This window comes from Porites lutea, chromosome 10, assembly GCF_958299795.1.
Source record: "Porites lutea chromosome 10, jaPorLute2.1, whole genome shotgun sequence".
NCBI lineage: Eukaryota > Metazoa > Cnidaria > Anthozoa > Scleractinia > Poritidae > Porites > Porites lutea.
In genome coordinates this window covers 9,252,524-9,280,023 of record NC_133210.1, presented here as the reverse complement: position 1 = coordinate 9,280,023, position 27,500 = coordinate 9,252,524, and the positions used below count along the sequence as shown (strand labels likewise).

General features: G+C 35.7%; 1 protein-coding gene across 10 annotated transcripts in view; it reads right to left on the bottom strand.

Annotated features, from left to right (window-relative positions):
• LOC140950650 (rho guanine nucleotide exchange factor 7-like) overlaps nucleotides 1–27,500 on the bottom strand; it is a 38,087-nt gene that overhangs the window by 614 nt on the left and 9,973 nt on the right. For 2 of the 10 annotated variants that reach the window (XM_073399891.1, XM_073399900.1), the window contains 18 exons: nucleotides 25,713–25,780; nucleotides 24,696–24,774; nucleotides 23,836–23,895; nucleotides 23,290–23,349; nucleotides 22,495–22,575; nucleotides 21,877–21,939; nucleotides 21,187–21,273; nucleotides 20,645–20,723; nucleotides 19,492–19,739; nucleotides 18,423–18,596; nucleotides 17,495–17,555; nucleotides 15,765–15,815; nucleotides 14,456–14,503; nucleotides 13,457–13,546; nucleotides 6,775–6,801; nucleotides 4,850–4,952; nucleotides 4,011–4,065; nucleotides 1–2,179 (listed from right to left, as the gene is read on the bottom strand). The exon at nucleotides 1–2,179 is cut by the window's left edge and continues 614 nt beyond it. In XM_073399891.1, coding sequence (XP_073255992.1) covers nucleotides 2,051–2,179; nucleotides 4,011–4,065; nucleotides 4,850–4,952; nucleotides 6,775–6,801; nucleotides 13,457–13,546; nucleotides 14,456–14,503; nucleotides 15,765–15,815; nucleotides 17,495–17,555; nucleotides 18,423–18,596; nucleotides 19,492–19,739; nucleotides 20,645–20,723; nucleotides 21,187–21,273; nucleotides 21,877–21,939; nucleotides 22,495–22,575; nucleotides 23,290–23,349; nucleotides 23,836–23,895; nucleotides 24,696–24,774; nucleotides 25,713–25,780 — 1,563 coding nt within the window. In that variant the 3' untranslated portion in view covers nucleotides 1–2,050. Of the gene's footprint in view, nucleotides 2,180–4,010; nucleotides 4,066–4,849; nucleotides 4,953–6,774; nucleotides 6,802–8,384; nucleotides 9,813–11,000; nucleotides 12,047–13,456; nucleotides 13,547–14,455; nucleotides 14,504–15,764; nucleotides 15,816–15,838; nucleotides 15,866–17,494; nucleotides 17,556–18,422; nucleotides 18,597–19,491; nucleotides 19,740–20,644; nucleotides 20,724–21,186; nucleotides 21,274–21,876; nucleotides 21,940–22,494; nucleotides 22,576–23,289; nucleotides 23,350–23,835; nucleotides 23,896–24,695; nucleotides 24,775–25,712; nucleotides 25,781–27,500 lie in introns of those variants that run through there. The other 8 variants (XM_073399892.1, XM_073399894.1, XM_073399895.1 and 5 more) reach the window with 8 other exon arrangements.

Genomic DNA, 27,500 nt, shown 5'->3' with positions numbered 1-27,500 from the left:
CCTTCTTGAGAACCCAAATAGCCAAACTTTGTGCTAATTACTATCAATTTAAGAACCAGTTAAAGCTAACTTAGAAAACTGCAGGTTCCTATTCGTAGGTTTTAACTGCAGTCTTCAGCTGCACTGACTCTTACAGTGAAATTGTTAAATTATGACCAGCATATTGCTGGTATGCAGCTGATTTCACGGCAGCTATGTTAATTGACAAGGCGGCCAAAAATCTGCGAGCCCATGCAATTTGTGCAAGCCATGGGAAAACATAAAGTTACAATGAAAACATACGTGAACAATGCTTTCTGCTTAGTCCCCAATAGGTATGCGAGGTTTTGCTGCTAGACTATTTGCAACATTGCGCAGTCTTGGTCGACTTTTATTGACTATCGCTATGCTCTCTGTTAATGTTTTTCCTTATTACTACTTTTTCGCCGTTTTTGGCATTTTTTTTGCATGACTCGTTGGCTTGCAATGGCTAGCTGACAAGAAGAAACGTTTCCTCCGCTAGGAACCTGACTCTTTTTACACGCAAATTGTGAGACCCAACATGGCCGCCTTACCACGGGTTGCAATCAAGAATAGCCACAAAAATTACAAGTAAACAAAAGAAAACAATAAAATTAGAGTGTAATATTGTGTATTAGTCCACTATCTATTTCACGGGTTAAGTAAGATCACTCTAAGGCCTTTTCCATAATATAGTAGGTTAATTGTAAAAAAAACAGATTCGTAAGAATATAATATTGAATAATATAGGTATTGTTTCCCTTCTTCTACTGCAATACAAAAGATTATTCTTAATGAATATCAAGAATCTAAACTAGCTCCTTTTAAAATTCCCCGGTTTTTCGCAAAGGAAGTCCAACAGATAACCAAACACGTTATTCAAAATAATAATCAAAGCTTAAATAACTTTTGGTTGAGTAGCCTGCCTACACAGACGTTTCAGCGGTTGGTGTTCTCTCTGCCCAAAAGCGTACTTTTCGGGTGGAGGGATGAAAAAACCGGAAATTGGTTGAGGTTCATGCCTCATGTTTAAAAACACTGTACAACATAAAGTATAAAAAGCAGAATTAAGGTTTAAGCTCAGTGTTAAATAAACCTCTCTTTTGAACACATCTGATAAAAACGTCAATGAAACTTGTCTGCTTCTATATATTACCTTTCGGAGGAGAAAGTTATATATTAAAGTGCAACTTTTAAAAACTCTTTCTAACAACTATTTTCAAAGAAACCACAACTCTTGTCAAAGAGTAAAATGAAATCTGTTACTGCCAAGCAAAGAATTAAGGAACTTAAAAGAAATCGAGCATAATAAATTATAAACACTAACTGACGTTAAACTGGGGTAGTTGCTGTGTTAAATTTTCGCTCATTAATAATTTCAAGCCGAAAGGAATGTACCGTGGCGTATTTGCATATCTGAAAAGAAAAAACTCCTCATTTTTGCATCCTTAATTTCTCTTCGAAAATCGCTTTGTTCAGACAAGTGATGCTAAACACTTGACACATTGTTTCGTCAAATATCAACCCGTTCGTACGAGATAACGTTATAACAAGATCATTTGTCACTTTGACTTGGACGTAATCTTTGAGTGTTACCATTCAGAGCAAACATCTTCGACAGAACATTTGCATAGCCTTTGTGTAGCACTATTTGTTTTTTTTTTTAGGACTTCCCAAAAAGAAATTAAAATTTTTTCATCTTTTTCTTTGGTCATTATTAACTGTGAAAGGGTTTAACACCTTAAAGATCATCGAAAGTACTCTGCCAGGTGTTTTAACAAATTCAAAAATTTTAACTCTATTCTCGGTGTTTGGAAAGTGATGAAACACTGTGTTTCGTGTTTCGTGCATAACTTGAAAAATTATTCATTTGAATAAAATGGCTTTAGTACTTCAAACTAGTTATTACAAATTATATATTACAGAAAATCACAAAGCGCCTTAATGTTTATTACGGCTTTAGATGAAATTCTTCCAAAAAGTTAGATAATTTTTCAAAATGCCTAATTTAGATAATTCAATGGGTAAAAAATTTCAAGTTCTCATTTTGCTAGCTTTTGTCAATGTCCTCCCACTTGACATCGGGAATAACTCCTTTCAATGAACAACGAATAAACTTTTCCATCTTTTTCCGTGCATCCTGTTCCTCAAGCAAGCTTTTCCGGAGAGATTCAGTTTCCTAGGGGGGAAATAACATCAATGGAGAAATATTTCATTTAATTAAAGCAATGTAATGAACTCAGAGGGCAACCAAGGTGGTAGCCTGGGAAGCTTTTAAATACAGCCCGGGGGTGGGGGGAGGGGTTACTCAACAAAGTTTAATACGAAGAGGCTCCGCCCCGAGGTCCAACCCCTCACCAGTTTTACATACCATTTTTGACAGAAAAGGGACCTCTTTCGTATACGTTCCACTGCCAAATGGCACTCCTTTCACATACCTAGTTAGAACCACTGTATCCCTTTTAACTGCTGTAGATGCACTGTCTTTTAAATATGAAAAAGAAATCACAATACCAGGAAATCTTTTCACCCTTTTCATAGCCATAATTTCTCTTATTAGCTCTTTTAGGTCTTTTGACAGACGGAAAAGACACATTTCCCTACCCTTTCATATACCGTAAAATTCCGAAAATAAGCCCCTCAAACTCGTACGCAAAAAACCCTCCGTTAAATCGCCCCTTCGAATATAAGCCCCTGGGGGCTTGTACTTGGAAAGTGCCCTAAAATACAAAATAAATTAAGGCAAAAACGGTACAGTAACATATCAATTTTTGTATTTGCCAAAGAACTATTTCGTGTCTGCCAAGTGTTTGTAGTCAGAAAGTGTCACAGTTAATTGCTGTTTGTGTGGTTCGTCTTCACTCTTAGCCTTAATTTTCTCCTTCCATATGGACAAAGTACTTGTATGGCCACGTTTTAGAAAGGTCTACGTCCTCAAGGCGAGTTTCAGTAAAAACTTTCTGCAAATTACTGACATAAATTTCCTTTCAACTATAAGCTAGCCCAATCGATTTTGAGACGCTAATTTCCCCCCAAGTATAAGCCTTGCCGATATTGAAACGAAAACTTCCCTCCGTTTATTAGCCCCTCAAAAAGGGCCTTTGAAAAATATAAGCCCCGGGGCTTATTTTCGGAATTTTACGGTACTTCATCTGGTAAAATCCCTACCCTCTCATACATCTGAGGCCTGAAAAAGGTACCCCTTTTGGGCGGAGCCTCACCGTATAGGCCATTATAGGGACTATCCTCCCCGGGCAAAGAGACAGGTGGATACAAGGAGGGAGACCAAAGGGCACTCAATCTTTTTGTAACTGTTGTTGTTTTTTCGCTCTTTCTTGTATTCTAATAAGATTTAATGTAATAAGCATTGTAACCGAGTAATTAGATTTTGTCTGTGAAGTCAACTTCCTCTTCTTGCTCCTCTTCACTGGGGATCTTTCGTGAGACATGTGTAAGGTTTAGCCTCACAAATTCCATACTGATGACGCAAATCAATGTTAACATAAATAAACCAGTACTCACAGAGTTTCAAAATATAAATTTGTTCGAGTTTCTCGTTCTCGTAATTGCAAAATGTTGCTACTCTAAATTTGAGCCAGAAAATCTGAAATAATTCTTGAAGAGCAAGTATATTACAAGGGAAGGAGTGTTTGTTAGAGGATTGAGTGCCTTGTATATTTTTGAGACCTTTAAACGGTAATCGTACGTAGATTATGGACAGATTTACGTCATCACTATGAAATTTGGGGGTTCAAAACGTTGGTGTTTTATCATGTCCAACTGCAAATAGGATTTTGTAAAACGTCAAATTTAAGACTGACATAAATGTTTTACACGTTTGGTACCAACATTCTCAACACCATCTCCCACACATTGTACAGGACTAAAATTTGTTTAAAACGTGAGGCTGCTAAGTTCGCTATATCCTCGTGACTTCCAAGTTTAATTAAACTTTGCTATTATGAGAAATAAGACGCTTTTACATTAAGAGTTTAATGGATTTCACGTACCAGTTGTAGTTCTTCCACTCTCCTTCGTAGACAGTTGAATTCACCAACTACATCCCTATGGACAAAAACAGATAGTTGTCATGCAAGAAAATAAACGAATTCACACTAAATTATCTGAGATATACTCTAGCGATTTAAAACACACATTACCTGGGATGGGCTGGGATAAGTATTAACTATAACGTTTTACTTTATTTCTAGTGATACTTAAGGTCGATAGAAAATTACTACCAAATTCCACGAGTGGAATACACAAAAATAAAGTGCACCAGGTCAGGGAATTTCGCTGAGATTGCATTAGAATAGTTTCACAATGTGATTTCAATCAAGGACTAACAATTCAGGGTAATATCTCCTCTTTAAAGTTTACTGTGGGATCGAAAGCAAAATCCCAGCTTACCTCATACAAATAGAACACTTGACTTTTGTAATAACGTTTAGTTAAAAAAACACACACACAACTTGTGATCAGCAAAGTCTATTTATTTCTAATAGCTGCCAAAAAACAGCATAGTGATGGGAAGTGAAAGCTTGTTAGAGGATATCTGTTTTGGGCAGAGTATACAGTAGCATCAAAGCCAGAAAGTATATCAACCTTTGCAAAAGGGTACAACACTCAGGAGAAACTGCTGAATCGCTCAATGTGTGGGAATCCAAGACAGTTTTGGTTTCTAGGTTGTTCCCCTATATATTAAAGGTATTTGGGGGGTTTCTCTTGTCCTAGAGAGGTCAGGACTTTAAACAGTCAGTGGTACCTTATGCGAAATCCGAAAAAAAAGCTTTACTTAGGCAAACTATGATAAGCAAGCTTTAAGTACAGTTAAAACTTCCAAGCTCACCTATTAAACTTTTTCTTTGATTTCCTTGTTTTTAGCCCATCTCCCTTCAGACTTGAGGTTGAAGATGGGCGTTGAGGGGGTAACTCTGGAAGAATTGGACTACCTGTGAATTGAATGGTGGAACAAGGGGACTCATGCACTGTTTTAAGTCATGCACAATTTAAACTGGGACAGTGATTTATATGAATTTAAGAAAATTATGTCATAAGGTCATTGGAGATTATAGTAATTCACGACAACTACGTGCAGCCCTATGCATTTATAAACCATTACAGTTTATTTATCGGATCTTTAAAGGGGAATCACTAACAGTAAAGACAGATAGTCAGGAGGTAAATGTTTTCATTAAAACAACTCGTTTTAAACTTTTCTTTAGGTCAACTTGAAATAATGATTTGTAGATTAAAAAACTACAATTTACAGCTTATTTAATATCATTCACAAAATAATGATTAAAAACCAACAAATTTAATTTCATCTATTGCAAAAAGACCTTCTTGCCTTAAAAAAAAATCAGGAAAAGGAACAGTTACTGCTGCGTTAGCTCAGTTTCTTAAGAATTAAGTTTAATAATAATTTAATTCTGACCTTTCAACTGTAGAAATAATGTTTATATAACCTATAGAATTTAATTCACGCATACATATTAGTGATTATCATGCATCATAGCTTGATCGAAACCTAAGAAGTAAATTATTCACCTTGTAATTATGAGAAATTTTCTTTAGTTATTTTAAGGATATTAAGCTGTGTGATGTAACTTCCTACGATCACGGTGGTTTATCATAACACAAATGATAATCATCAACACCAGCATAAATTAACTGAATACAATACAAACTTCTTACCAAAGCAGAAATAAAGAAACTCAGACAAACATTTGCGTTTCACGAAAAATTTCTAAAAATCCGTTTCCCTCTACCCCACACTCTCTGGACAAAATGCATGCATTATTTTTCAGTTCAGTGAAAATATTCACAAAAGGGCACAAAGAGTTAACAAAGTTTGCTTTGCTAAGCAAAAAGTCCTAATGAAACGAACCAGAGATAAAGGTTACTTAGGAAGAGACTCTTCTAATTTGCATTACAAAGCCACCCAAGGCACTTTCAAGCGCTATTTGAAAAGTGGGTCCCTCCATTGATAAAGCCCAGGGAAACTGTACAAAGAAGATGGTATTTTGATACAAATTCATCAGGATATTAGACATGTGGTTTGATTCTTTCCACCCTCAGCAACATGCAAGTGTAACACCGGAAGCTTGGAGAACAAAAATTATTCTTTAGTTTATGTATTGTATAGTGGATTACAAGAAAAGAATTTTGGAATTTCCTCGTTACTATTTTAGACGTTGAAACTTTGACGGAGTATTGTCAAGGCCAAAAGGAAAATCCACCCTCAGCAAGTTTTTTCCAAAACAAAATTCCAGTTCCCATTACAAAAAACAAAACTTAGTCCGTGTAACACAAAGTTAGGACGAAATAAAACGTAACAAAAACTGCGCAGCTAAAAGATGAACCATATTATACCAACTTTCAATTTGACAGGAAGTCACACCAGTGACAAAGTCTTTTTAAGACGTATTTTGTACCCCAGAATAGAATTCAAGAAAAGAGACATTGAAAAACGAATAAAAGTATTATGAAAAGATTTCAATTAGAAGGCCAATCCTTGCAAATAAGTGCAGAGACTCGACAAATAAAGTTAGTCTTAGGCCTTCAAAACAGACTCTGGGAGGCTAAGCATTAAAAAGGTTTTAAGCATCCCTGTACCTCAGGCAACAACAGGATTACACACCCCAGACCACACCTTCCCTTTCCCGTTCCCTCTATCTGGCCAAAGACATCACTTGCACCAAACTACAACGCCCTATCAACCTTCAGACTACAAGCTGTAATCAAAAGAAAGAAGTGTTTTGCTTTGAATACCTGAAACTGCCTTGGTCCTTTGTGTGTCTGTATTGTAAGGCAAATCAGAAACATTACTTGTGCTACGATGCCTAAATTTCAAATAGGGAGCATACAAAGAGAGCAAAAAGCCAAAATCGGTTTTCTGGAGGGGGGCGGGGAGAAGAGGACAGGGAGAGGGTTTAATGAAGCACAGCATACAGGTGAAACTGTACAGCCAAAATAATGGGAATAAATGAAAGGTCAAAGATATTTCTATCAGGTAACTTGCTTATAAAGTCACACTTTTCGTTCCCTAAAAAGACATCTAAGGTGCATATTACTAGATTTATCATCCACTCATTGGAGCCACCTTGACTATAGAGAGTACTTACTTTGCTACAATACTTATTTGTGTGAAGTAGAGAAGAAAAATGAGCTAAACGTTTAGGTAGACATACTCAAATTAATTGCTGCTTGTGAACTCAGGAGCTTCAAAAGTGAAAAGTTCACATTGCCAGGTGTGGTGCTCTAGTGTTTCCTTATCTGTAAAATTTGTCACGCTTGGTGGTGTGTAGCAAGGCTGCAAGATCAGCCGGTGTAGCTGGTACAGCAAGGGAGGGCAGGAATGAGGCCCTCTAAGGGGGAATACGTGTCCTTAGGTGGTCGTTTCGCATATAGGAGAGGAGGCCATGTTGCTGTTGACATTTTACCATTGTATTTGTGATTTCCTTGTCACTGTCAGTTTTTACCCATTTTGTCACAGTCGCAGTTTTAACCCATCTTTATGTCGTTTGTCGCCATTTCACCTGTCTTATGTCACTGTTTCAAGGCCATGTCGCTTGTCTGAATTAAAGCCTAACAGGGCCTCAGGAGTGAAAGAGAGCTTTTTTATGGGTGGAGGAAATTGTAGACAGCAAGGGAATTTCACTGGTGGCTATAAAAGTCAAAATGAACTTTAATCATGTCAATTTCCCCTCGGGACTAAACTGTCAAAAAAAGCAATTTTGATTGAAACAAGGCACTCATGGACCCAATGCCATCAGCTACACCGGCTACACACTTGTTTGTAATAGATTATCCTTGCTAGTAGTACTGTTCAAGATGTTATAATAATTTATCATATAAACGCCAATGAAATACAAGGTGAGCTTTCGTGCAAAAACATTATAGCTTCACATGTAAAACTTACATCCTGTATTCACAAGTGAAAAGAACACCGTTGCTATGGCAACATAATACACCGCACCTTTCACACAAAAAGTGGTTTGGTATTTCAATGGTGTTTATATAATAAATAAAACATTACATGGCTTCTTGGAGCTACGAAATTTCTCTTCTTGTGTTCAAAAATATTTAACTTGTTTGCTGCGCTCACTCATGAAATATTTTTCCAATACTCAAACAGAAATTTCGTGTCTCCTTGCGGTCATGTTATATACTCTATATTGTACATGTACAATATGCATGTAAAGTATGTAATAATTTCTGACTCTTTATTGAGTAGTCGATATTTCTAACTGTAATAGCACAAAGTGATTCATTATTTACAATATATACAGTATGTGCATATTTCTCATAATGCTTATAAACCTTATTTCACAATGATGCTGTACTAATTTAAGTATTGAAACTTTTTTTATCAAGATAACCTGCAATCAGACTCTTTTCCGTCCATTTGGTCAAAAAGTTCCCAAACACATGGGAAAGCAGCACAAACAATAATACACAACAAAAAATCTGGCCTGATTACAGGTTAGGTTAGTTAGTGTCAAGTATAATAAATTATCCAATAAATAGTACCAAATCTAATGAATCTTTCTTCATGTAAAAAAGATCTAAATAATTATCAATAATGAGTACTCAAAGCTGTCATCAGCTATGTACCTCTTTCATCACACACAACTTGCACTATCCCGTTAAATATCCTAATCATTTATACTATTACTAGTCAAGTGACTACCAACAAGATATAAAATGTTTGCTGGTTCACTTAACCTGCCGCTACTACGGTTATAATTTTTATATTGAAACCCTTCGTGGCCAAAAGTGCATGGTAAAGAAGTAGGATCATCAGATTTCTGTTAAATTTACATCTAACCTACTTTCCCTAACGCACAAAATGGCCTGTCACCAACGAGGACTGTCAAAACTTCCCAGTAGAATCAAGACATGATACTTATGATAAACATGATCAAGACATGATACTTATCATAAATAAAATCTGTCACTCACAGTCAGATATTGCTGTCACATTGATTTCATTCTTCCTCTTATTATAATACTAATTTATTTCTATACATATTTAATATTGAACTCCTTCAAAAAAAAAAAAGAAAAAAAGGTAAATAGAATCTAAAAGGCCAACATGAAACATTTTGTAATTCAAAAAATAACAAAATATATTGCTTGAAAATAATGTGCCAGTAACTAAAAAATAGCAGTATTTAACCCTGCTGCGTGCTGTGTTATAGTGTCATGTACATTTTAGTTCTGATTCTAGAATTTTTAACTCGTACACTTCCAGTTTTCTAGTGAGTGGGATCCATAGCGTATCTAAAACTACCAGTAATAATAAATAATTATTATAAACTGACATTAAGTCATTAACATAACATACAAGTTCTGACAATTGTATGTGCACCTTTCTTATTTTTGCCTGGTTCTCCATGGCTTGGAGTCATATAAAGGTATTTTAGAATCTTGTCTCAAAATGTCAGAAGTCATAACACTAACTTCTTGATATATTTTAATCTGCTACCTGCTTCTCCTGTTTGCAACTTAATTTATAAATCAAATCTTTAAGTGCAACCCTGCAAATGAAAGCTACTTAGGGTGGCTTTCTTATCATAAGGTAACGCAAGTGTTCTAAATGGACATTTTAGAAGACTAATGCAGAAGACTCCTTTAGTCCAGAGTTTAATATGTGTACAATCTACTCTTGCTAACTAGTCCTGGGCAGCAGCCACGTGCCAAGATCTTGGCACCTCGTGGACGACTTGAATGAATTGATTCATCATTTTCATCATCATTAGCAACGTCTTCGGCAAGACCGCTGTGATGGGAATTTTTTGCGTCTTCTGCACACACAACGAAGGTATAACAAAGACTTAGAATATGACGCCTGACTTGTCACTAAACATATTTATTTACTAAGACACTAGTCCTTTCACTTCAGAAGGCAGATGTTGAGCTGTGAGTTTTAGTTGGAACTCTTAAGTCTCTGGGTTGATGTATGCAATCCTCGAGTGTTGCCACATAAAACAGGTTATTTCATGTGGTGTTGAAATTTGAGTCTGTGGCTTAAGTCCAAGAGTGTTACCTTTGCGTGTTACTGTCAAGCTGCACAAGGCAGTGGCAACATTTGAATCTGAATGATCTCGTACAGTTCTGATTATATTTAAAAAAATTGAAAGTAGGCTCTTAAAGAAGTCAAAGATTTAAAATCTATATTAAAGGTATAAATCAGAGTTTAAATTACAGGTTAGAAGTTAGAACACGAAAACATGACACATGCAATTTAAGGAGTAACATTACATTATAAGAAGTTTTAGACTCAAAGTCCACTTTGGCTAGGTGAAATTTCAGGAGGAAAAACTTTTTCAAGTGCAAGTTATCGGTGACTACAGAGTGTTTCAGTGCAAATTATAAATATGGCAAATAAGACATGATGTGCACAGCTGAATATTATGTGGCATGCAGACCAGCACAAAATATGCACACAAGAAAAGGATCACATTCTAAGATTTCATATTTGTTATACCTTCAGGGCATGTTTTCACAAAAGCTCGAGTCTGGTGAGGGTGTCACCTCTGTAAGACGTATTGTATGATCTTTAATTTAACTCTATTTTACATGCGAAAAATGTGGAGTGACTAGCAATATTTATAAAGTCTAGTGCAGTGTAAATATAGTCTTTGTAACTGCAAGTGCATTACAGCAATAGTATTTATTGAAGTGCTTTATTGCAGTGCCTGCTCTCGAGTATCTGTTTTTATAAAAATTTTCAAAAAACTTACAAAACTTTTGCATTGACCGAAAACAGGAAAACAAAAGCAATGATGATCCAACCAAGCCTTGTTTCAATGGCTGTGAATTGTGTTCTAGATTCTCCATGTGACACTCATTTAGCCAAACTCATGTACTTAGTTGACAAACTTAAACAGCAAATAAGTGATTGATGTAGTTATGCAACAAAGTGATGGGAGGCAGGGTATAAAAACAAAAATGAAAGAAATGAATGTGATAAAATGGTAACACAACAGTGGTACACAGAATGAAAAACTTTAATAAACCCAAACCTAGTACAACATTGACAATCAAGTTTATGATAAGATTTGAAATAAATTTTACAAGTCAGCTTTTAGCTTTTGCACATAGTTAATGAAAAATACCCCAGGCTAATTTTTACAAGAAGGTGCAAGACTTTCAGCAAACGAAAACTATACATTAGTGCCTAAGAAAATGCTGTCATTTAGAAAAGCACAATACTGATGACAACCACTGAGTGTTTCTTTATGAATAACTTGAGATCTTACGTCACTGTTATTCAGTAAAATCAGCATCAATGTTGTGGACAACAAAATTATTATAAATGATCTTCCACTCACCATGATCAATCAACTATTGATTGCAACCAGTTATCAAGAACAATACATTGATAACAACTAGAATTATTAGCAGCAGTAACCATTATTTTTCCCTTCAGTTTCATTCCAATTCTATTTCAGCCAAACAGAGGTGATTCTTTGCTACTAATAATAATTTTCATGCACAGCACGATACAAAGTTTGCAAGTTACTAGAATTATAAACCAGTGACTGCACCAATTTCTAATGTTACAATCATGAGTGTAGCTTTCAGAACAACTATGTACTTGAAGCAAAGCCAATAAATTATGACTGAATCTTTTCAAATTTATGGCAGGAGCACAGTAAAAACTGTACAAAATAAGAAAAGTTCATCTCGGTCTATATTAAAATTTTACCTATGGAAAAAAAAAAATCTCTGAACGGCGAATCAAAGCAAAAGTTAATGCAAACAAACAAATTTTGCCTCTCATCATCCCAAACTCTTAGCCGAAATAATAATAAAAATAATAATAATAATAATAATAATAATAATCAAAATAGCAAATATCAAAAAAGTAGCCTGGTGGATTGACTTTTTAATTAAATTCAATGAAGTATTCATTTCAAGCAGGCTTTGTTTCTGAAATTCAACAAAATAATGTTGCCATTACTCTCGCACCACACTGAAAACCCTGGCCTTAAATCAAAATTTCAATTCCCTTTTTGATGCTCCCACACATTTCCTGCAGAGGTAATGGAGAGAAGTTGTCGAGCAAATTTCTGTCGTGTGTAATATTCTTAATTGTTCAAACCACTCTGTTTTATAAAGCACTGATAATACCAGAACCATTTTGATGCTGATCAACCTAAACCAGGGTCAACCAGTACCATACATTAGCTAAACTGTCTCCACAATTTCCAGTGCAGTACCATATTGTTATTATTAACTACAATCCCCAGAATTGGACAGAGGTATACAACAAGGGACAAATTTTGCTTAAAATACTGGTGAGCATTAACATTACATGTTGTCATTTCTGACAATCTAAAGAACTATTGAATAAAATATAACACAGGATACCATGAGTTTTGCAACAAAGAACAGTGTTATACAAAATACAGCATTGTTCATTACATGTGTTTTCTCTATTGTAATGCTTAACATCATAAACTTGGGGAAAAAAGAGAAACCATGTAAACAACAGTCTTTTCTTTGGAAATAAAACTATCCACCTCTCTTCTAAAATGCTAAAGGTGCATACAAGCCAAGAAGCCTACATGGCCTGAGCTTAACTATTTTCCATGGTAAGAAGTACCTAGGAGAATGACGACTCCCCACTGGAGAAGAAGCTAGTCCATCTCAGGAGTACTCAGCAGTACATCGCTGATACTATGCCGGGGTGAAGGGAGAGACAAGTGGAGCCAACAAGGTTCATACTTTTTTCACCTCTTCAAATTCCATGACTTCCAAGGACTTTTTTCATGACCTCTTTTACGACTTTATGTTTGGCTGTCACTATTAAAAATTTTCCAAGCTATCCTTGTTTCACGGCATTTTTTTGCCTATGTAACTTAGTTCAACAGACACAAATCCTGATTTTCACTAAAATATGTGCTGTTTGTGCTATTAAATTACTTGTCTCTATCTTACTTTGTCCTTCGTTTGACATCAGAAGTAACCAATCTACCAAACGTAGTTTTAATTTTCCACGACTTTCCAGGACCAACTAATAAATTCCGTGACTTTCCAGGACTGGAAAAGGAAATTCTTAAATTTCATGACTTTCCAGGTTTTCCATTACCCGTATAAACCCTGAGCAAAGTTTCTTGTCTAAGGAAACATGACAGCAATTATACCCGGAACTGCAAATTGGATGATTCTTATGCAGTAACTGGAAAAGGTAGTTGTAAAAAGTCACCAAAAATGTGATGCATTTTGTTTGCTGTTCAACTTTTTTGGACCAAGCACATTCCTCATGGAGCTCAGAGATTTTTTCATTAGAACTTTAAATCAAAGTGGTAAAAGCTGATGAGTTCAAAATTTCAGAAGGCAGTGCTAAAAATTGATTACAGGTCACAATCCCACTTGTGACACCATATTTCCCGTTTTGATTGCAACATGTATTATTACAAAGTCACTGAATGGAACTTACTATTCAGTGTATGCCTAGCTCTTGCGCTCGTACAATAAGCTTCTACGACTCGCAGAATAAGCATGTCTTCTTCTAAAACGCGAGTGTTTCCTGAAAAAACAAAAAACAGAGTTTTAGCTGCAGTTAGCTAAGGACCTAAGCCTGTTTCTCAAAAGTCCCGGTAAATTTTCCAGCCCATAATCAAATATTCAAATCAATAATATACAGAACAAAAGCACAGGTCTTAGAGAACAAATCAGTCTATTTTGTTTTGTCAACTGATAGTTTTCTCATGTTAACTGGAAAACTATTCAAAATTCGATCTTTAATGTAAACAACAACAGCTTCCCAGGCCCCTTAACTATCAGGAGTTTTGAGAAACACGCCCCTGAAAAGATAATGTCAAATAACCTTTAGGTCAGAATCATGTAAAATATAGCAACCAATAAAACTTCTGATTCTGTAAGCAGTTGACTAAAGGATTTGTGTCACATGATTAAGCCTATTTCAGCTATTAGGCAATGGCCGTAAAATCGGGTCAAGAATAAAACATAACCCCTTAAAACAGTGAAAGAGCATCTAAACCCTTTATAGGGCGACTACTGTAACTGGGGCCACTTAGACAAAGTTGACCAATCAGATTACAGGAAAACAAAAATACATCGTTGGTTGTGGGCCAATCAGCAGCTCATAATAAAACAATAAGTTGTTCGAGGCACAAAATTTAAACATTGATAGCAGATATTTTTCAATAAGGCAAAATGTTTCACCAGACAATGTTTTTCTGTTTGAGACTTTACAAATACCACCCAGGAGATATATTTGTCTGACAGACATTTCGGAATGTATTGTTACTTTCCTGTAATCCAACTGGTCAACTTTGTCTAGGTGGCCCCAGTTATAGTAGTCGCACTGTAATACCTCAGGACATCAAGAGAAAAGGGTATGAGAATTGATAAAATTATAAGCAAGGGAAAACATCTTTCACACAGTGTAATGCACTTGTTAACATCTTTTTACCTGAGCTATTGCCATGTTTGTCATCTTCAAGTTCACTCTTTGTTCGACCTGAGATTGAAAGCAATAACAATAAATATATAGATATTTACCTTGCTAGAATTTATCAACCCCATTCAACACTTTGTTGGAAGAAATAACATATCAAATATGCAGCAGTTCTAAACGTGATTTTTTCAAAAGTTACTTGAAAAGAAAGACTAAAATTGGGATAGTTATTGGTAGATACTAAAGTGTCAGTCAAACAGAAGTGTTGTTCAATAGATAACTTCAAGGGACGTTAGATTACAGAGCTTAGTTTGTTTCATGGTAACAAGATGCTGCGTAAGGATAGAAATTTCTGAACCAATTTGAATAAATGGGCAAGTCATCATATATTTACTTTAGAAGTGCCTGAACATACAGTCAGTTGGTCGAAAGACGGAAGATGATGATCTGACTGATCATAATCTGGTTGATTACATCTGTCTTCCTGGCAACCAGGGCTGTCGTTTTGGGCTGGGGACCAGGGAATTCCCTGGTTACTATGAAAGTGACCCCAGACTACTTTCATAAAAAAAAAATGGAAGAAAAGTAGAACCACAACAAATCCCAAGCTGTTTGATTCCCGGTTTACTTGTTGTATTTACCCAGAAACTTGAAATCCTAGCAACAGTCCTGGACAAACAATAACAAGTAATTCTGTGAATGATTAGAGGGGCCATTACGCAAACATATTACCCTGGATTTTTCATGACAATATTCTTTACTGTTCAACTTAATACATATATATATATCATTATCTTTTCACAAGATTAGTTTCTCATATTTTCAGGATAGCAGCTTGTGTGGAAAGAATGTTTGGTCTTAGAGAGTATAACCGAATGGCTTAAGATAGTTTAAAACGACTTCAATAGAACTACAGTGCAACCAAGAATAAAGCAGTTTCTTTAAGCAACAGAATGTTCATGGTATAACACAGACCTCTAAAATTAATATCTACAGGCCCCAGAAAAGTTTCACTAGCAGGACAACGAGGTTTTTAAAAACGTTTTCCACACTATTAACAAGGTTGCTCTGTAGTTTATTCAACACTTTAGGTAAGTGATAGTTTCGCAGTAACTTAAATATTTTATACAATATTTTATCCTTAACTTTTTATCATCATTTTTAGACAACTTATCTTTTAATTGCAAATTAATTTTTTATACAGAAGAGAGAAATATTTAAAGCACCAATTTATTTTTATCCATAACTCCACACACTTGAAAGACAGGCAAGAATTGCAAGACAGTAAGAAGTTAGCATGAAATTCATTTTAGGCATTACTTACAGTCAGAAGTGCAAGATTTGAAAGATGTAAGCGGATTAAGAGTAAGACAACCTACAAGAGAATTCATTAATCACCTTTTAAACTTGCCCTTGAGATGATGGCTGGTTGAAGTGGAAACAGGTTTTGAATGTTAGTTTTGATTTTTTTAGAGTAGAACCTCTCCACAATGGCCAAGGGGGAGGGGGTTAAGTGGCCATTGCAGAGAGGTACCCATTATACCGGGTGGGGTAAGGGTGTTATGTTACACCAGTTTTGGAGGGAAAGGGAAGATAATTTTTTAACACGTGCTCAAAATAATGACTGACAAATTTTTATACAAATCTACCCTGAAGTTCTGAATATATGAAAATCATATATGTGAACTGTGGAGTCAAGAATTATATGAATGAAGATCATCGCAGTTTGTTTTTTTTTTCAGGCTCTCTTTTTGCAGCTGCAAAAGTTACGTATATAACTGCGATGATCTTCATTCATATAACAGATTTACACTATTACAAATTTTAAAGCACTGCACTTAAAAAGAAATATTATCGGATGAATATGATAAACCATTTTCTAGAATAGGCTCACAAATAATCACATAAAAATATTTCCAGATACTAAAACCCCCTCTCCTGAAAAGATGTTAGTCTTCAGTTGAACTTTGAAAGTGTCAAAGTTCTTAGAAAGCTTGACAGTCAAAACTAGTGAGTTTTAGCAGTTTGGCTTTGCTGAAGCAAAGGCACTGCCACCAAACTTGGTTTTGTCAGGGGAAGAAGGAGGTGCTGTTCCTTGGCTGATTACGGTTAACATGGACCACTTAACTTTGGGTGTGCTCATCAGAGATATCAGGGGGAGGAACTTTGTTCAAAGCTTTCAAGACTAACTAGGAAACTTTTAGTAGTGCATATATGGAAGCATATTAATAAAAAACATCTTAATGTCAAAATAATTAACAATTATTGGACGAGGTTGAGCAAAATATCATGATTTCTCAGTGGAGACTAGTTCAATATTATTACTTGATGAAGCTGAAGGCTAAAGCAAATAATTGATCTGGGAGACACTGACAAATCACCATATTTTGTGATAACTGAGTTTAATTATTGTTTTATCAATCATCCACCGAGTTTGCTTTTAGTGAAAATCCTCGGGAAGCGAAACAATCAGCCATTTTCATGCAAGAGTGATCGCAAGAGGGAGAAAAGCGTGGTTTCATTTATGGATGAGCAGAATATTATTTGCAGCTAAACACAGTTGGAACAACATTGCGCATGAGCAGACCATTATTTGTGGGCAGTTATTTGCAGGTCATGTGGTGGGCTCTCAGCTAATGGAAAGAAAGAAACATTTGCATCGAATGATGATATTATTTGACAAAATTATTAACAATTCAGTATGTCACAACTGCAAAAGGCTAAACTGAGTAAGGACTATGTTTAGCAAGGACAAATTTAAATCATGTTGTCAAAACGAGATGCTAAAGCATTCATTAAAAACTACCATACAACAATGCATTATTACCCTTTTATCACGCTTTTAAAACGTTTGTTTTATTGTAGTCTACTAATGTTGAGTATTCTGTAGTTATTTTAAACTTTCTTTTTACTACAGATTCTGTTTAGAGCTTAGTTTAAATTTAATACAGCAGTTGCAATTTTCAATCAACAGACGAGAGCTTAATGAACACACCTTTTGTAAATCAATGATTCACGCCTATAATCTGTACAGAAATAAACTTGCAATCTCACCTTGTTTTTTTCGTGATGGGTGAAGTAAGCCTCTCATTGAACGATGAGTTGTGGATGTGTCCTTGATAGAAATAAATAAAAAGGCAAAGTAGGGCAATGTTGATAATAATTTAGTGTTATCACAGTGATTTTGTTACAAATAGTTATGGTGAGTCCTGGGACTGATATTGTGAAAAATCATGAGTCCCTATCCATAATCAATGAGTCCCAGTTCGCCTTTACAGAGTATGTTATCAGACAAATAAACTGGAGACAGTTGCCAACACTCTTTATTACAGTTCACTGAAATTAAAATCTAGTCCTTCTGTATATTCAAAGCACAAAAAAGAATAAAAAATATATATATATATATATATATACATCTTTAAACAACAGCCACAGAAATCACACAAACACAATATTCTACCAAATAAATCTTCAAATCGATTGATCCTTCTTTGCGTCCTATGGGACGCATGCCCTGAATTACTTTGTGTCTTTTGGTATTTTTATGAGTAAGGGATGCAGGACACAGAGGTAACAAAATCACTTGTTATCAGCAGGTAATTCATCATCCAGTGGTAGTCCTAAGAGGGACCACCACTGCCAGGAAGATCCTAGCACTAGAGACAGACCAAACAAAAATTTATTGCAACTGGTTGTTCACTGGGTAATCACTGCAATAAAGGCTGACAATTTCGTTCGGTGTAAAGAACTGCCAGCTGCTGCTCAAATGTAGTTATTAACGCTAGTAAAAGTGAGCAGAAGGGCCCAAATTGCATGTTTGTTGCCTGCCATTTTTAATTTCTTCTCTACTTGGTACCCACACAGATTGAAATTTCAGCATGTACGACCAATAAAAATTGTTCCGCCTTCTAGGACCTTCCTGGTGCCCGTACCTTCCTAAATCCAACTAAACAGCCCCTATATTTAGTAGCATCTACCATACCTCCTTAGCAATCAGTGCATATGCAGGCCTAAGGGGCGGCGTAGGTCTGAGTCTTGTGAAATCCCAATGTCCCTTCCTTTGTGGGCTTTGAGGTATTGAGCTGAAGGCAGTCAGGTCAGTGGCAACTGAATGTGGGGTTGAAGCTGAACGGAACTTTGTCCCCTCACTAGAAGACTATTATAAAGAAAAGATCTGAATCATTCAACTTGCTCCATGAAACTGGAAGGACCTTCACAAAATCATCCCAAGTCCTACGGGGTAAGCAACTTTGCAAGAATTTTCACTAAAATTTTATCAACAGGCCTAGCCTCCTAAAAAACGTTTAACACATAATTCTTCAGGAAAATGAGTAATTTTAATTTTTAGTGGACAAAAACCTTGTACCAGAATAATTTAAACAATATCGCATTCTTTTTTACATTTTTTTCAAGGGCTACAGATGTAATCAGTTACCTGTAATAACACCAATGAAAATTTCTTATAGGAGCCCGAAAAAAACGAATGTCAAATTTCACAAAATGACATCTAACACATGAAATTTTCAGAATTTTACATGTGTTTCCACAATTCTTGTGAAATTTGACATTTATTTTCTCGGGCTCCCATGAGAAATAGTCTTTGGTGTTATAACAGATAACTAATTATAATTATCTATAGCCATTAAAAAATGTAAAAGAAAGAATGCGATATTGTTTAAACTATTCTGGTGCAAGGTTTTTGTCCACTGAAAATTGAAATTACTCAATTTCCTGATGAATTCTGTCTTTAATGTTTGCTTATGACATGTAGCCTGCACCATAGATGAAAGTACAGTTCCTGCTAAGGCTCTCTGCAAGCCACTGTCCAAATCCTTGTTCTTGGCCTTAGCTGTGTACCAGGATTTGATTACACACTATAGTTGGCCTGTTCAATCGGCTATTCAGGTTGAAGAAAAATTAGAAACACACTTCCAGTAATTCATTGAGTCCATAAGAAGTCCAGAACAAGGATCTCAGTGCTGCTTCACAGACATTACTACAATGCAGGCTGATGAGAAGTTGCCATTTAGAACAGGTTCCAACCACCATACCTGTGAATATACACCAGAGGTACTACTAGAGCCCTTGGGTGTGGCTGAGTTTGGTGGCGACCCAAAAGAATCACTCCTTGGAGGACTGGACTTTGAAAATGTCCGTTCTGTGAATGGTGCAGGATGTCTCTCCACCCACGGGGAAGGTGATGTGACACTGCCCTTTTCAGAGTGCAACCGAAGGGTTTCAAGCCAAGCTGTCTTTTCATGACCATGATTGGTTGACAACTTCATAACATCTCCGCCAACTGAAAGATGGTGCAAAAAGGACAGATACCTAATTTATTACTTGGCATGCAATGAAAGGTGTCCAATAGCAAGGGGTGAGCGGATAAATTTGCTGTCCATCTAGTGATCTTAACTTGCCCAATGGGCCAGTAAAGTCTTTTGGGGAATTCCATTTCAAATTACAGAAAAACTGTCCTCGATCCTGCTCAACAAAATATTTTTCAGGCTACTTAAAATGATTCTTGGGGTAGTACATGCTTTGCAAGCTGTAAAAATGACTTTCTTCGTACTCTGATAATTTTGGCAAAAAAGGAAGAGACAAGTGTATGTATAAACTATACAGCACGCAAATTAAGCGGAATTCAGTCCTTCAGTTATATCATTGGCATGAAAGGTTTCCAAAAAGGAAGACCAGCTTCAATATACAACATTAATAGGACTGAGGAGTCCTATTCAGTCGCTAATCATACAAGTCATTAACAAAATCAGGCAACCACATGGCAGGAGTCCGATTTGTTCAATCACAAAAATGATTACCGACAGAATTGGACGACACGAAGTTCTGTTACTAATTCATCATAACTATAAAATTGATATTTAACAATTTTAAGGCTTTTTACTAATTAAAACACAAGAAATTCCGAGACTTTTTTTGTTAGCAGTGAAAAAAGCCGTTTAAATGCATGCATGCAGTGGCGCGTACTGTCCAATTATTTAGGCACGATGCGTACTGTCCTATTACACTGTCCTATTAATGCTGAAATCAGGACAGTTGATAGCCAATCAGATTTGAGAATTTTGTTAAAGTTATGATAATATTATTATTTGGACTGAACTTTGGATAGATGCTGGCTTGATTTACATGAGAATAAAACAAGACTTGTTATTATAAATCTAACAGCTTTCACACAAAACTTTTACTTACCCTTAATTTCAAAAGCATTTAAAATGCCTTCTGTGTCTTCCAGTGAATGAGCTGTTATATCTGAAAGACTGTACTTTTTCTAAAAAGAAAAATAAAATGGACAATAAAAATTATCACTGGCCAATTAAAAAATAACAACAACAATAATGATGATTTTGATAGAGCTGAAACCAATAAAACTCATTTTCACAAGAAAGGTTATGCACTTGGCCTCATTTTGAAAGTGAAGGTTTTTGGAACTTGTAAGTGGCCTTTTGGATTTAAAACATTTTAGGCACCCTTCTGATGAACAGTTACGGCTTACAAATACACTGTATTTCAAGCAACAACAATTTGCCATCTGTCCCCTTTGAAGAAAGGCAATATAAGAGCATGTGTAGTTCAAAACTCTGCAGACCAAGTGGCCATTACGATGAAACCTTTTTCTCAATGTTAATATAGTACTGTTTAGTTTATAACAGTTGAAATTTTTCTTGACTTATGACTGGTCATTCTAGTGAACCAATACGTTTAATCAGTTTAAATTTAAAGTGAAATTGTACCTCAAATTTGTATCCACAAGCATTTGCATTGACTGAAAGAATAATGAGGCAGTTTGGAAACAAAAGAAATGATCTTTCTCTGACCTCCTAAATTGGAAAAACAACCCAAAACACATACAGTATTAGTACTGATATTAGAAACTTGCCTTTATTATCAGTAATATTACATGTCAACAGATAATGGAAAAATAACTTGCTAATATTACTACAAATGTATCCAGAAATAGCATAAGGTTGTTAGTGACACTGTTTAACCTTTGGTAAACAACTTAACTGTCCCAGATCAGTCTGACTTACTAAGTTCATGTAACCTTAATCCTCAAATATCGTTGAGGACATGCAAGATACAAAACAACACGTTTTAAAAACTTAAGCTGCCAATTTTTCCACTAAGAGATATTTTGACATGAAATTTTACCAATAATAAAGTATGTTAAAATCATTGACCTGTAAAATTGCAAGAGAATAGACTGCTAGACAATTATACAAACGAAGTTGACTTTGATCTTGCTTCCTTGCATGGGAGCTATGGGCACAAGGGACTTAATATTGGAAGGATCCTTAAATATATAACAGGAAGAAATTCTATGATGTAGCTGTATTGTACAATGCAGCTGAAAAACTCAGAGAGGGAAAAAAACAAACTCAATAAATAAACTACAGGTATAATTTAGAGAGCATAAATTTTACCCCATTTTCCCCATGAATAAGAAACTGTGACATTAAAATCAAATCTCCTTGTTTGCTAATATCCTGTAAAAAAATAGAACTGTTAATTTGAAGAAATAACAAAGAATAACAAAAATATATTAAATAAAATTGAACTTCCTTTTCTTGATGGTAAATACCTATGATAATTTCTTATAATGATTTATGTACATTAAATATAAAAATGCAACAAATAGAATCCTTAGGATGCAAAGAGGAATAAGCACATGTACATGTAAACCAATCAGATGCTAAGCACAATAAAAATTATAACATTCAAAGTAAACAAAGCTAAGACTGAGCAGGGAATATGCAGAGGAAGCTTTAAGGTTAGGAAAAATGAAACCCCGTTAACAAACTCTGTAAACCTTATGATCCACAAATAAATGTAAAATTAGTTACACTGTAGAAAGATTGGGCCTGTTCTAAATTCAAATTAATCCCGAAAGAGTTATCATTCAAAAATGTCAACTACTTCAATGCAAATAATGGTTCACATTCTAATACACAAACGTGACAATGAAAGCTAGACAACACAGTGAGATGAAAGCAAACTTGACCTATCACAATGTTGTTGTCATCTTCTATAAATTCACTTACATCTTCCTCCCACCCTTCTATCGTTCCTGTCAGCATTTCTAATTCGGTTTCTTTTCTTTTCCTAGTCTCATGGCAGCTTGTCTGAAAGTGGAAAAATCTACAGATCAGCGGAGGAAAAGGCATTATTTTTTCAACCGAGCATTTAAGAACTGCGTTCGTATTTGTGTGATAAAACAGTCACGTTGAAACAGGCAGGGTTTAAGAACTCATGTTTGAACAAAACCTTGTGACAAGCTACACAGTGATTACAAGCGTGACAATTGCTACTGTTAACCCCATCAATCCTGTATATCAACACACACATTCTCCGTACTGTTCCCAGGTACACTACTTAAGGTACTCTCAAGGAGAAGTTGTTTAACAGTCAAGACATTTTATCTGTGGGTGATCTCTCTCCCATCTACTTAAAAACATAATCTTTAATTAAGCTGAGACATTAAAAGGATAAAATTAACACTGGTCACAATAAGGCTTAAAATACATGACCCTTACCCTGTTTATCCAAATTCTTAACATTTGTGTGGTGGTGAAAAAAATCCATGCTAAGGGGACTCAGACTATAGTAGTCTCTGAACGATACCCCTTGGAATTCTTTCATACTGTACTCCATGTTTTAGCATTTGACAAAGAATTTTCAAATTTTCAATAAAATTTGGAGTTTGGGATGAGAAAGAAGAATTTACCTCTTTATATTGCCAGGGTTAGAAAGGTTAAGAGCAGAGTAAAACAAAAGGGTGAAATATTATAATGCAATTCAATTTTCAGCTGATGTTATTACACACTGTAAACACTTACCGTCAAATTTTGAAAAACAGCTATTGCCTTTTTGGTGTCCAATTCATCTATGTGCCCTTCCTAAAGTGAAGAAGAAAATAAATATTACAAGCTTCATGATTACATGCAAGAAATATTAACCTATTAAAAATTCCTTAGAGATTTTTTACATTATGCTATTTTAGAAAATTTTATCCCATGAAAGTGCTTATTGCCATTTAAAATTTACGCAATAAAAAAAGCACGAAACACAAACAGGAGTGTCACCAGAAAGGGGGAAAATCTTAAAGATGTAACCTTTAGATGCAGGAAAAAAAAAAACAACCCAATTAAAGTTTGGATCCAACAAAAAAGTCCCAATTCTGACCAAATCTAAAACCAGACTGCAGTGGCTACTTGTCAACAGTGGTAATAAGAAAGAAGCACTAAAGTCTGTCAAAGAAATCCTAATGTGTGATGACCCATAATATTATTCACAAATTTTACAGGGGAAGAAATCCATGGCATTTTGTATTACAGTTATGTATGCAGAACCGATCATCAAAATTAATTTAAATGTTCTCAAACCTCAAGATGTCTCTCCAACTCTTTCATATGATTTGGATACTTGCCAAGATGTCTGAAGGGCTAATAAACAAGAAAGACAAGGATTCACAACTTAAATTCATGGAAAGAGCATACCACAACAGTTTTTCAAATTTTAGTCAACAAATATTGATAACAGACTAATGCAAAAGAAAATGAAGATCTTCAACACACTTTTTTAGAAATTATGTATCAATGTGAATTTCCAACTTGCTTCTCTCACATGGAATGTTAATCCTAGAAGTGGATTGTAGATTTAACTGTCTGATAAACAACTGCACAGACAGTCTTTGAGGATAACAAAACATTATTTGTAGTTATATTGGTCTGAAATAGTTAAATCAAGACTACTGTACTAAAACAAAAATTAGGTAGAAAAATAATATGGCCATGAAAAAATTCTGTACAACAAAAAGAGATACTAAGTTATCGATTTTCATTTGGGCAACTAATTCTCCAACCTTTATTTTTAGTCATTAATGCTTTATTTCAGTTATTAATGAATTCAGCTTGCACTAATTGGAGGCTTGAGAGAAAAAACTTCTTGTTCATGGCCTAGCTAAACAATAAAAAATGATGGTCACATGGATTTGCTAATGAGTGAACAATGTTTGCCCAAACATCAAACAAAGACAGCCCACTTGATACTTTGTGTGTTTACCGCTGAATTATGATGTAGATGCTACTGGCCATCACAGATTTGGTCAATTACTGATTGATTTTTCCAAGTGTGTGTTAACTTTCCCTTGGCCAAATAGTCAGAAATGCCTTTCCACCACAATGTGGGATGAAAATGTTTGGAACATAGAAAAGTAAAGAAACAAGAGTGTTGATTAACCTACATTACTAAGACTGGTTGTCAGTGTTAGTATTCCTGGTGCTGGAGCTCCCTTACTTTCAATGAATGCTGACAACTCATCACTGCAAGGAAACAAACCAAACAGCACATTTATCTATAACATAATCCTCAAATCTGATTGGCTATCAGCTGTCCTAATTTTAGCTTTAATAGGACAGTGTAACAGGTCTGCACGTGTCATGCTTAAGTAATATTAGGGACTTTACGGTCTGACGACATAACGGCAACGGGAACGTTGAAAACAACAATAGGTTTAGTGGGCAAAACAACAACTTTGCAAGTGCATCTCACGTTTTTGTACATTTCTTTGCCGTTTTTGCACGACTACGACGTGAAATTGCCTAATTTTACTTTTAAGGGAGGACGTAAACAAGCGACGACACAACTTTATTCTCTTTCTAAACTTGAATATGGTTCTTAGAAATTCAATTCCGTGAGGGTTCGCCTACATTTGACAAAGTAAGTGAGTTGGTATAATTGCGATGAAGACCGAAAGAATGCAAATTCATTTTTGAAGCGACGTTTTCACTGCCGTCGCGTCGTCGGATTGTAAAGTCCCTATTATTGAACAGTAAAAGCGATCGTGCACATGCACTTGGATGTTTTTTATTTTCACTGCTACCAAAAGACCATCAGAATATCTTACGTTTAATTTTAAAAACCTTAAAATATCACAAATTTTGTTACACCTGAAGTTATGATAAATTGGTACAGAACTTTCTGCTGTCCAATTCAGTGTGTAATCATACTTGTAATTAAACAAATCAGACTCCCGCTATGAGGTCATCAGATTTTGTTAGTCATGACTTATGAGGAACCAGGGATACACTTTACAGTGATAGTGAGGGTCAACAAGTGTCACCCTATTTTTGAGTACAATGCAATAACTCCTTAACACAGTTATAGTTGGTTTCATATTGATTAACTAATTGAATGATAAAAACTTTTACATAACCTTGCTTTTCCACCTAGAATCTTAGTTATGCTTCCCTTTACTTACCCATATTTTGTAAGCACTTCAACTGCCCTTGGATGGTTTGCACAGTACATCATATACAATTCCTTCATCTGTCAAAGCAAATTACACTTTGGTTAAGATGACAAATTCCCTAGCAATCTTACAGACCCCTATTTTTTCAGTTACCTGAGATTGTCACTATCATTTACTTACTTTAATCAGTAGCCAACTTTACTAATGCTGTGTTTAGACTTGAGCGTGCTACCGAGGTATTGGAGTTAACTTACCTAGGTAAATATTTTGCATGTGTAAATGCCAACTGATACCCTGGTAAACACCGCTCAAGACAATAGAAAGTTAACTAAGGTAAAAGTTCGGTTTACCCTGCGAGCAGGCATGGTTAAGGTCGGTAACCAAGGTTTGGATGACAGATACATCCGCTTGCGGTCACATAGAATTTCACATCCTGTGGTGTCGGGATTGCGTCAGTCTCATTCGATCACGTTTTCGAGACCAGGTTTTCAACCAGGTTTCCACGTTTGGTTTCGGTCTACGAAGAAGTTATGGCAAAAACCAAAGACACAAAAGACACACCATTCTTCAACAAAATTTCCGTTTAATAGAGTTTCGAACCAGAATTGGTTTCTCGGCCACGACCACGCACGTCTAATGCGCCTTGTCTTGCGAAGGGCAATTTGTAGCAGAATTAATCGATTTCGCCTCGACCTCTTTAGGTGCTGCAAAAGTAAGAGCTGCTGCAATCTCGATTCCTGGGTTTGCTGATCAAGAACAAGAAAATAAAATGCGAGGACTACAAGAGCCACAGCTTCTCTTTTAAACGCGAGCATTTTATGCGTGGATTTAGAATTTGCCGCCAATTTGATTAGATTGTGCTTGATGACAGATTTACCTTAGTTATTCGAGCCTGTATAAACACTGTACAAATGTACCAGGGTTTAGTCAGTTAATGTTTACCTTGGTAAACGCTTGAGTGTAAACACAGCATAAGTGATACTATTGTAACCAACTCTCTCTAACTGTCAAATGTCACCCCCTTGAAATTAGCAAGATTATTATTTTTATCACTTGCACTACCATGTTAAACTCGTCAACAAAGATGAATGTGGGGTGGGGGGGGGGTGCCTGAAAAGTTGGTGGAGCCAAGGGCCATAACCGAGAGCAATGCGTAACGATGACAACCCTGTGAGTGGCAACCACCCAGGCACTGTCACACTGCTAACCAGTGAAACCTAGGCTTCTTACCATATACTTACCAAAGGGAAGACAGGAAAGGGGAAAAAACAGGCTAATGAGCACCAGCAACAAGAAGCAAGATGAACTTAATGGGCTAACCTCAGCTGCAAAGCTGTAAAACCCAAATGCCCCTGTGAAGCTATTAGGGCGCCCTTGAAAATCACAAGTGAGAGACTGGTTGACAGCATCGTTTTGAGTTTAAGTTAGCCTAAATTTCATTTAGCCACATAACAACACTATTATAGCAACATATGGCTCTTACTTTACAGTGCAGACACTCAACCTGGAACACTTGGAAGAAGACTGTCCAATAATTTACTATGTTTTCTGAAAACGAAATATTCTGAAGTTTTTTTGGGTTATGAACCATACCATTCATAAATTTGAGGGCTGTTTCCTGAGAGGTCAGTTAAGCTCAAGCGGTTTTAAGTTTTCAACAGTTGCATAGTTGAATAATTCAATTTTATTGGTCTGTTCGCAGAAAAACTTGAGAATCTTTTGTTTTCAGAAAATGTAGTGATTCAATAATCTTCTTCCAAGTGTCCCGATTTCAGTGTCCAAACTGTAACTGTTGGT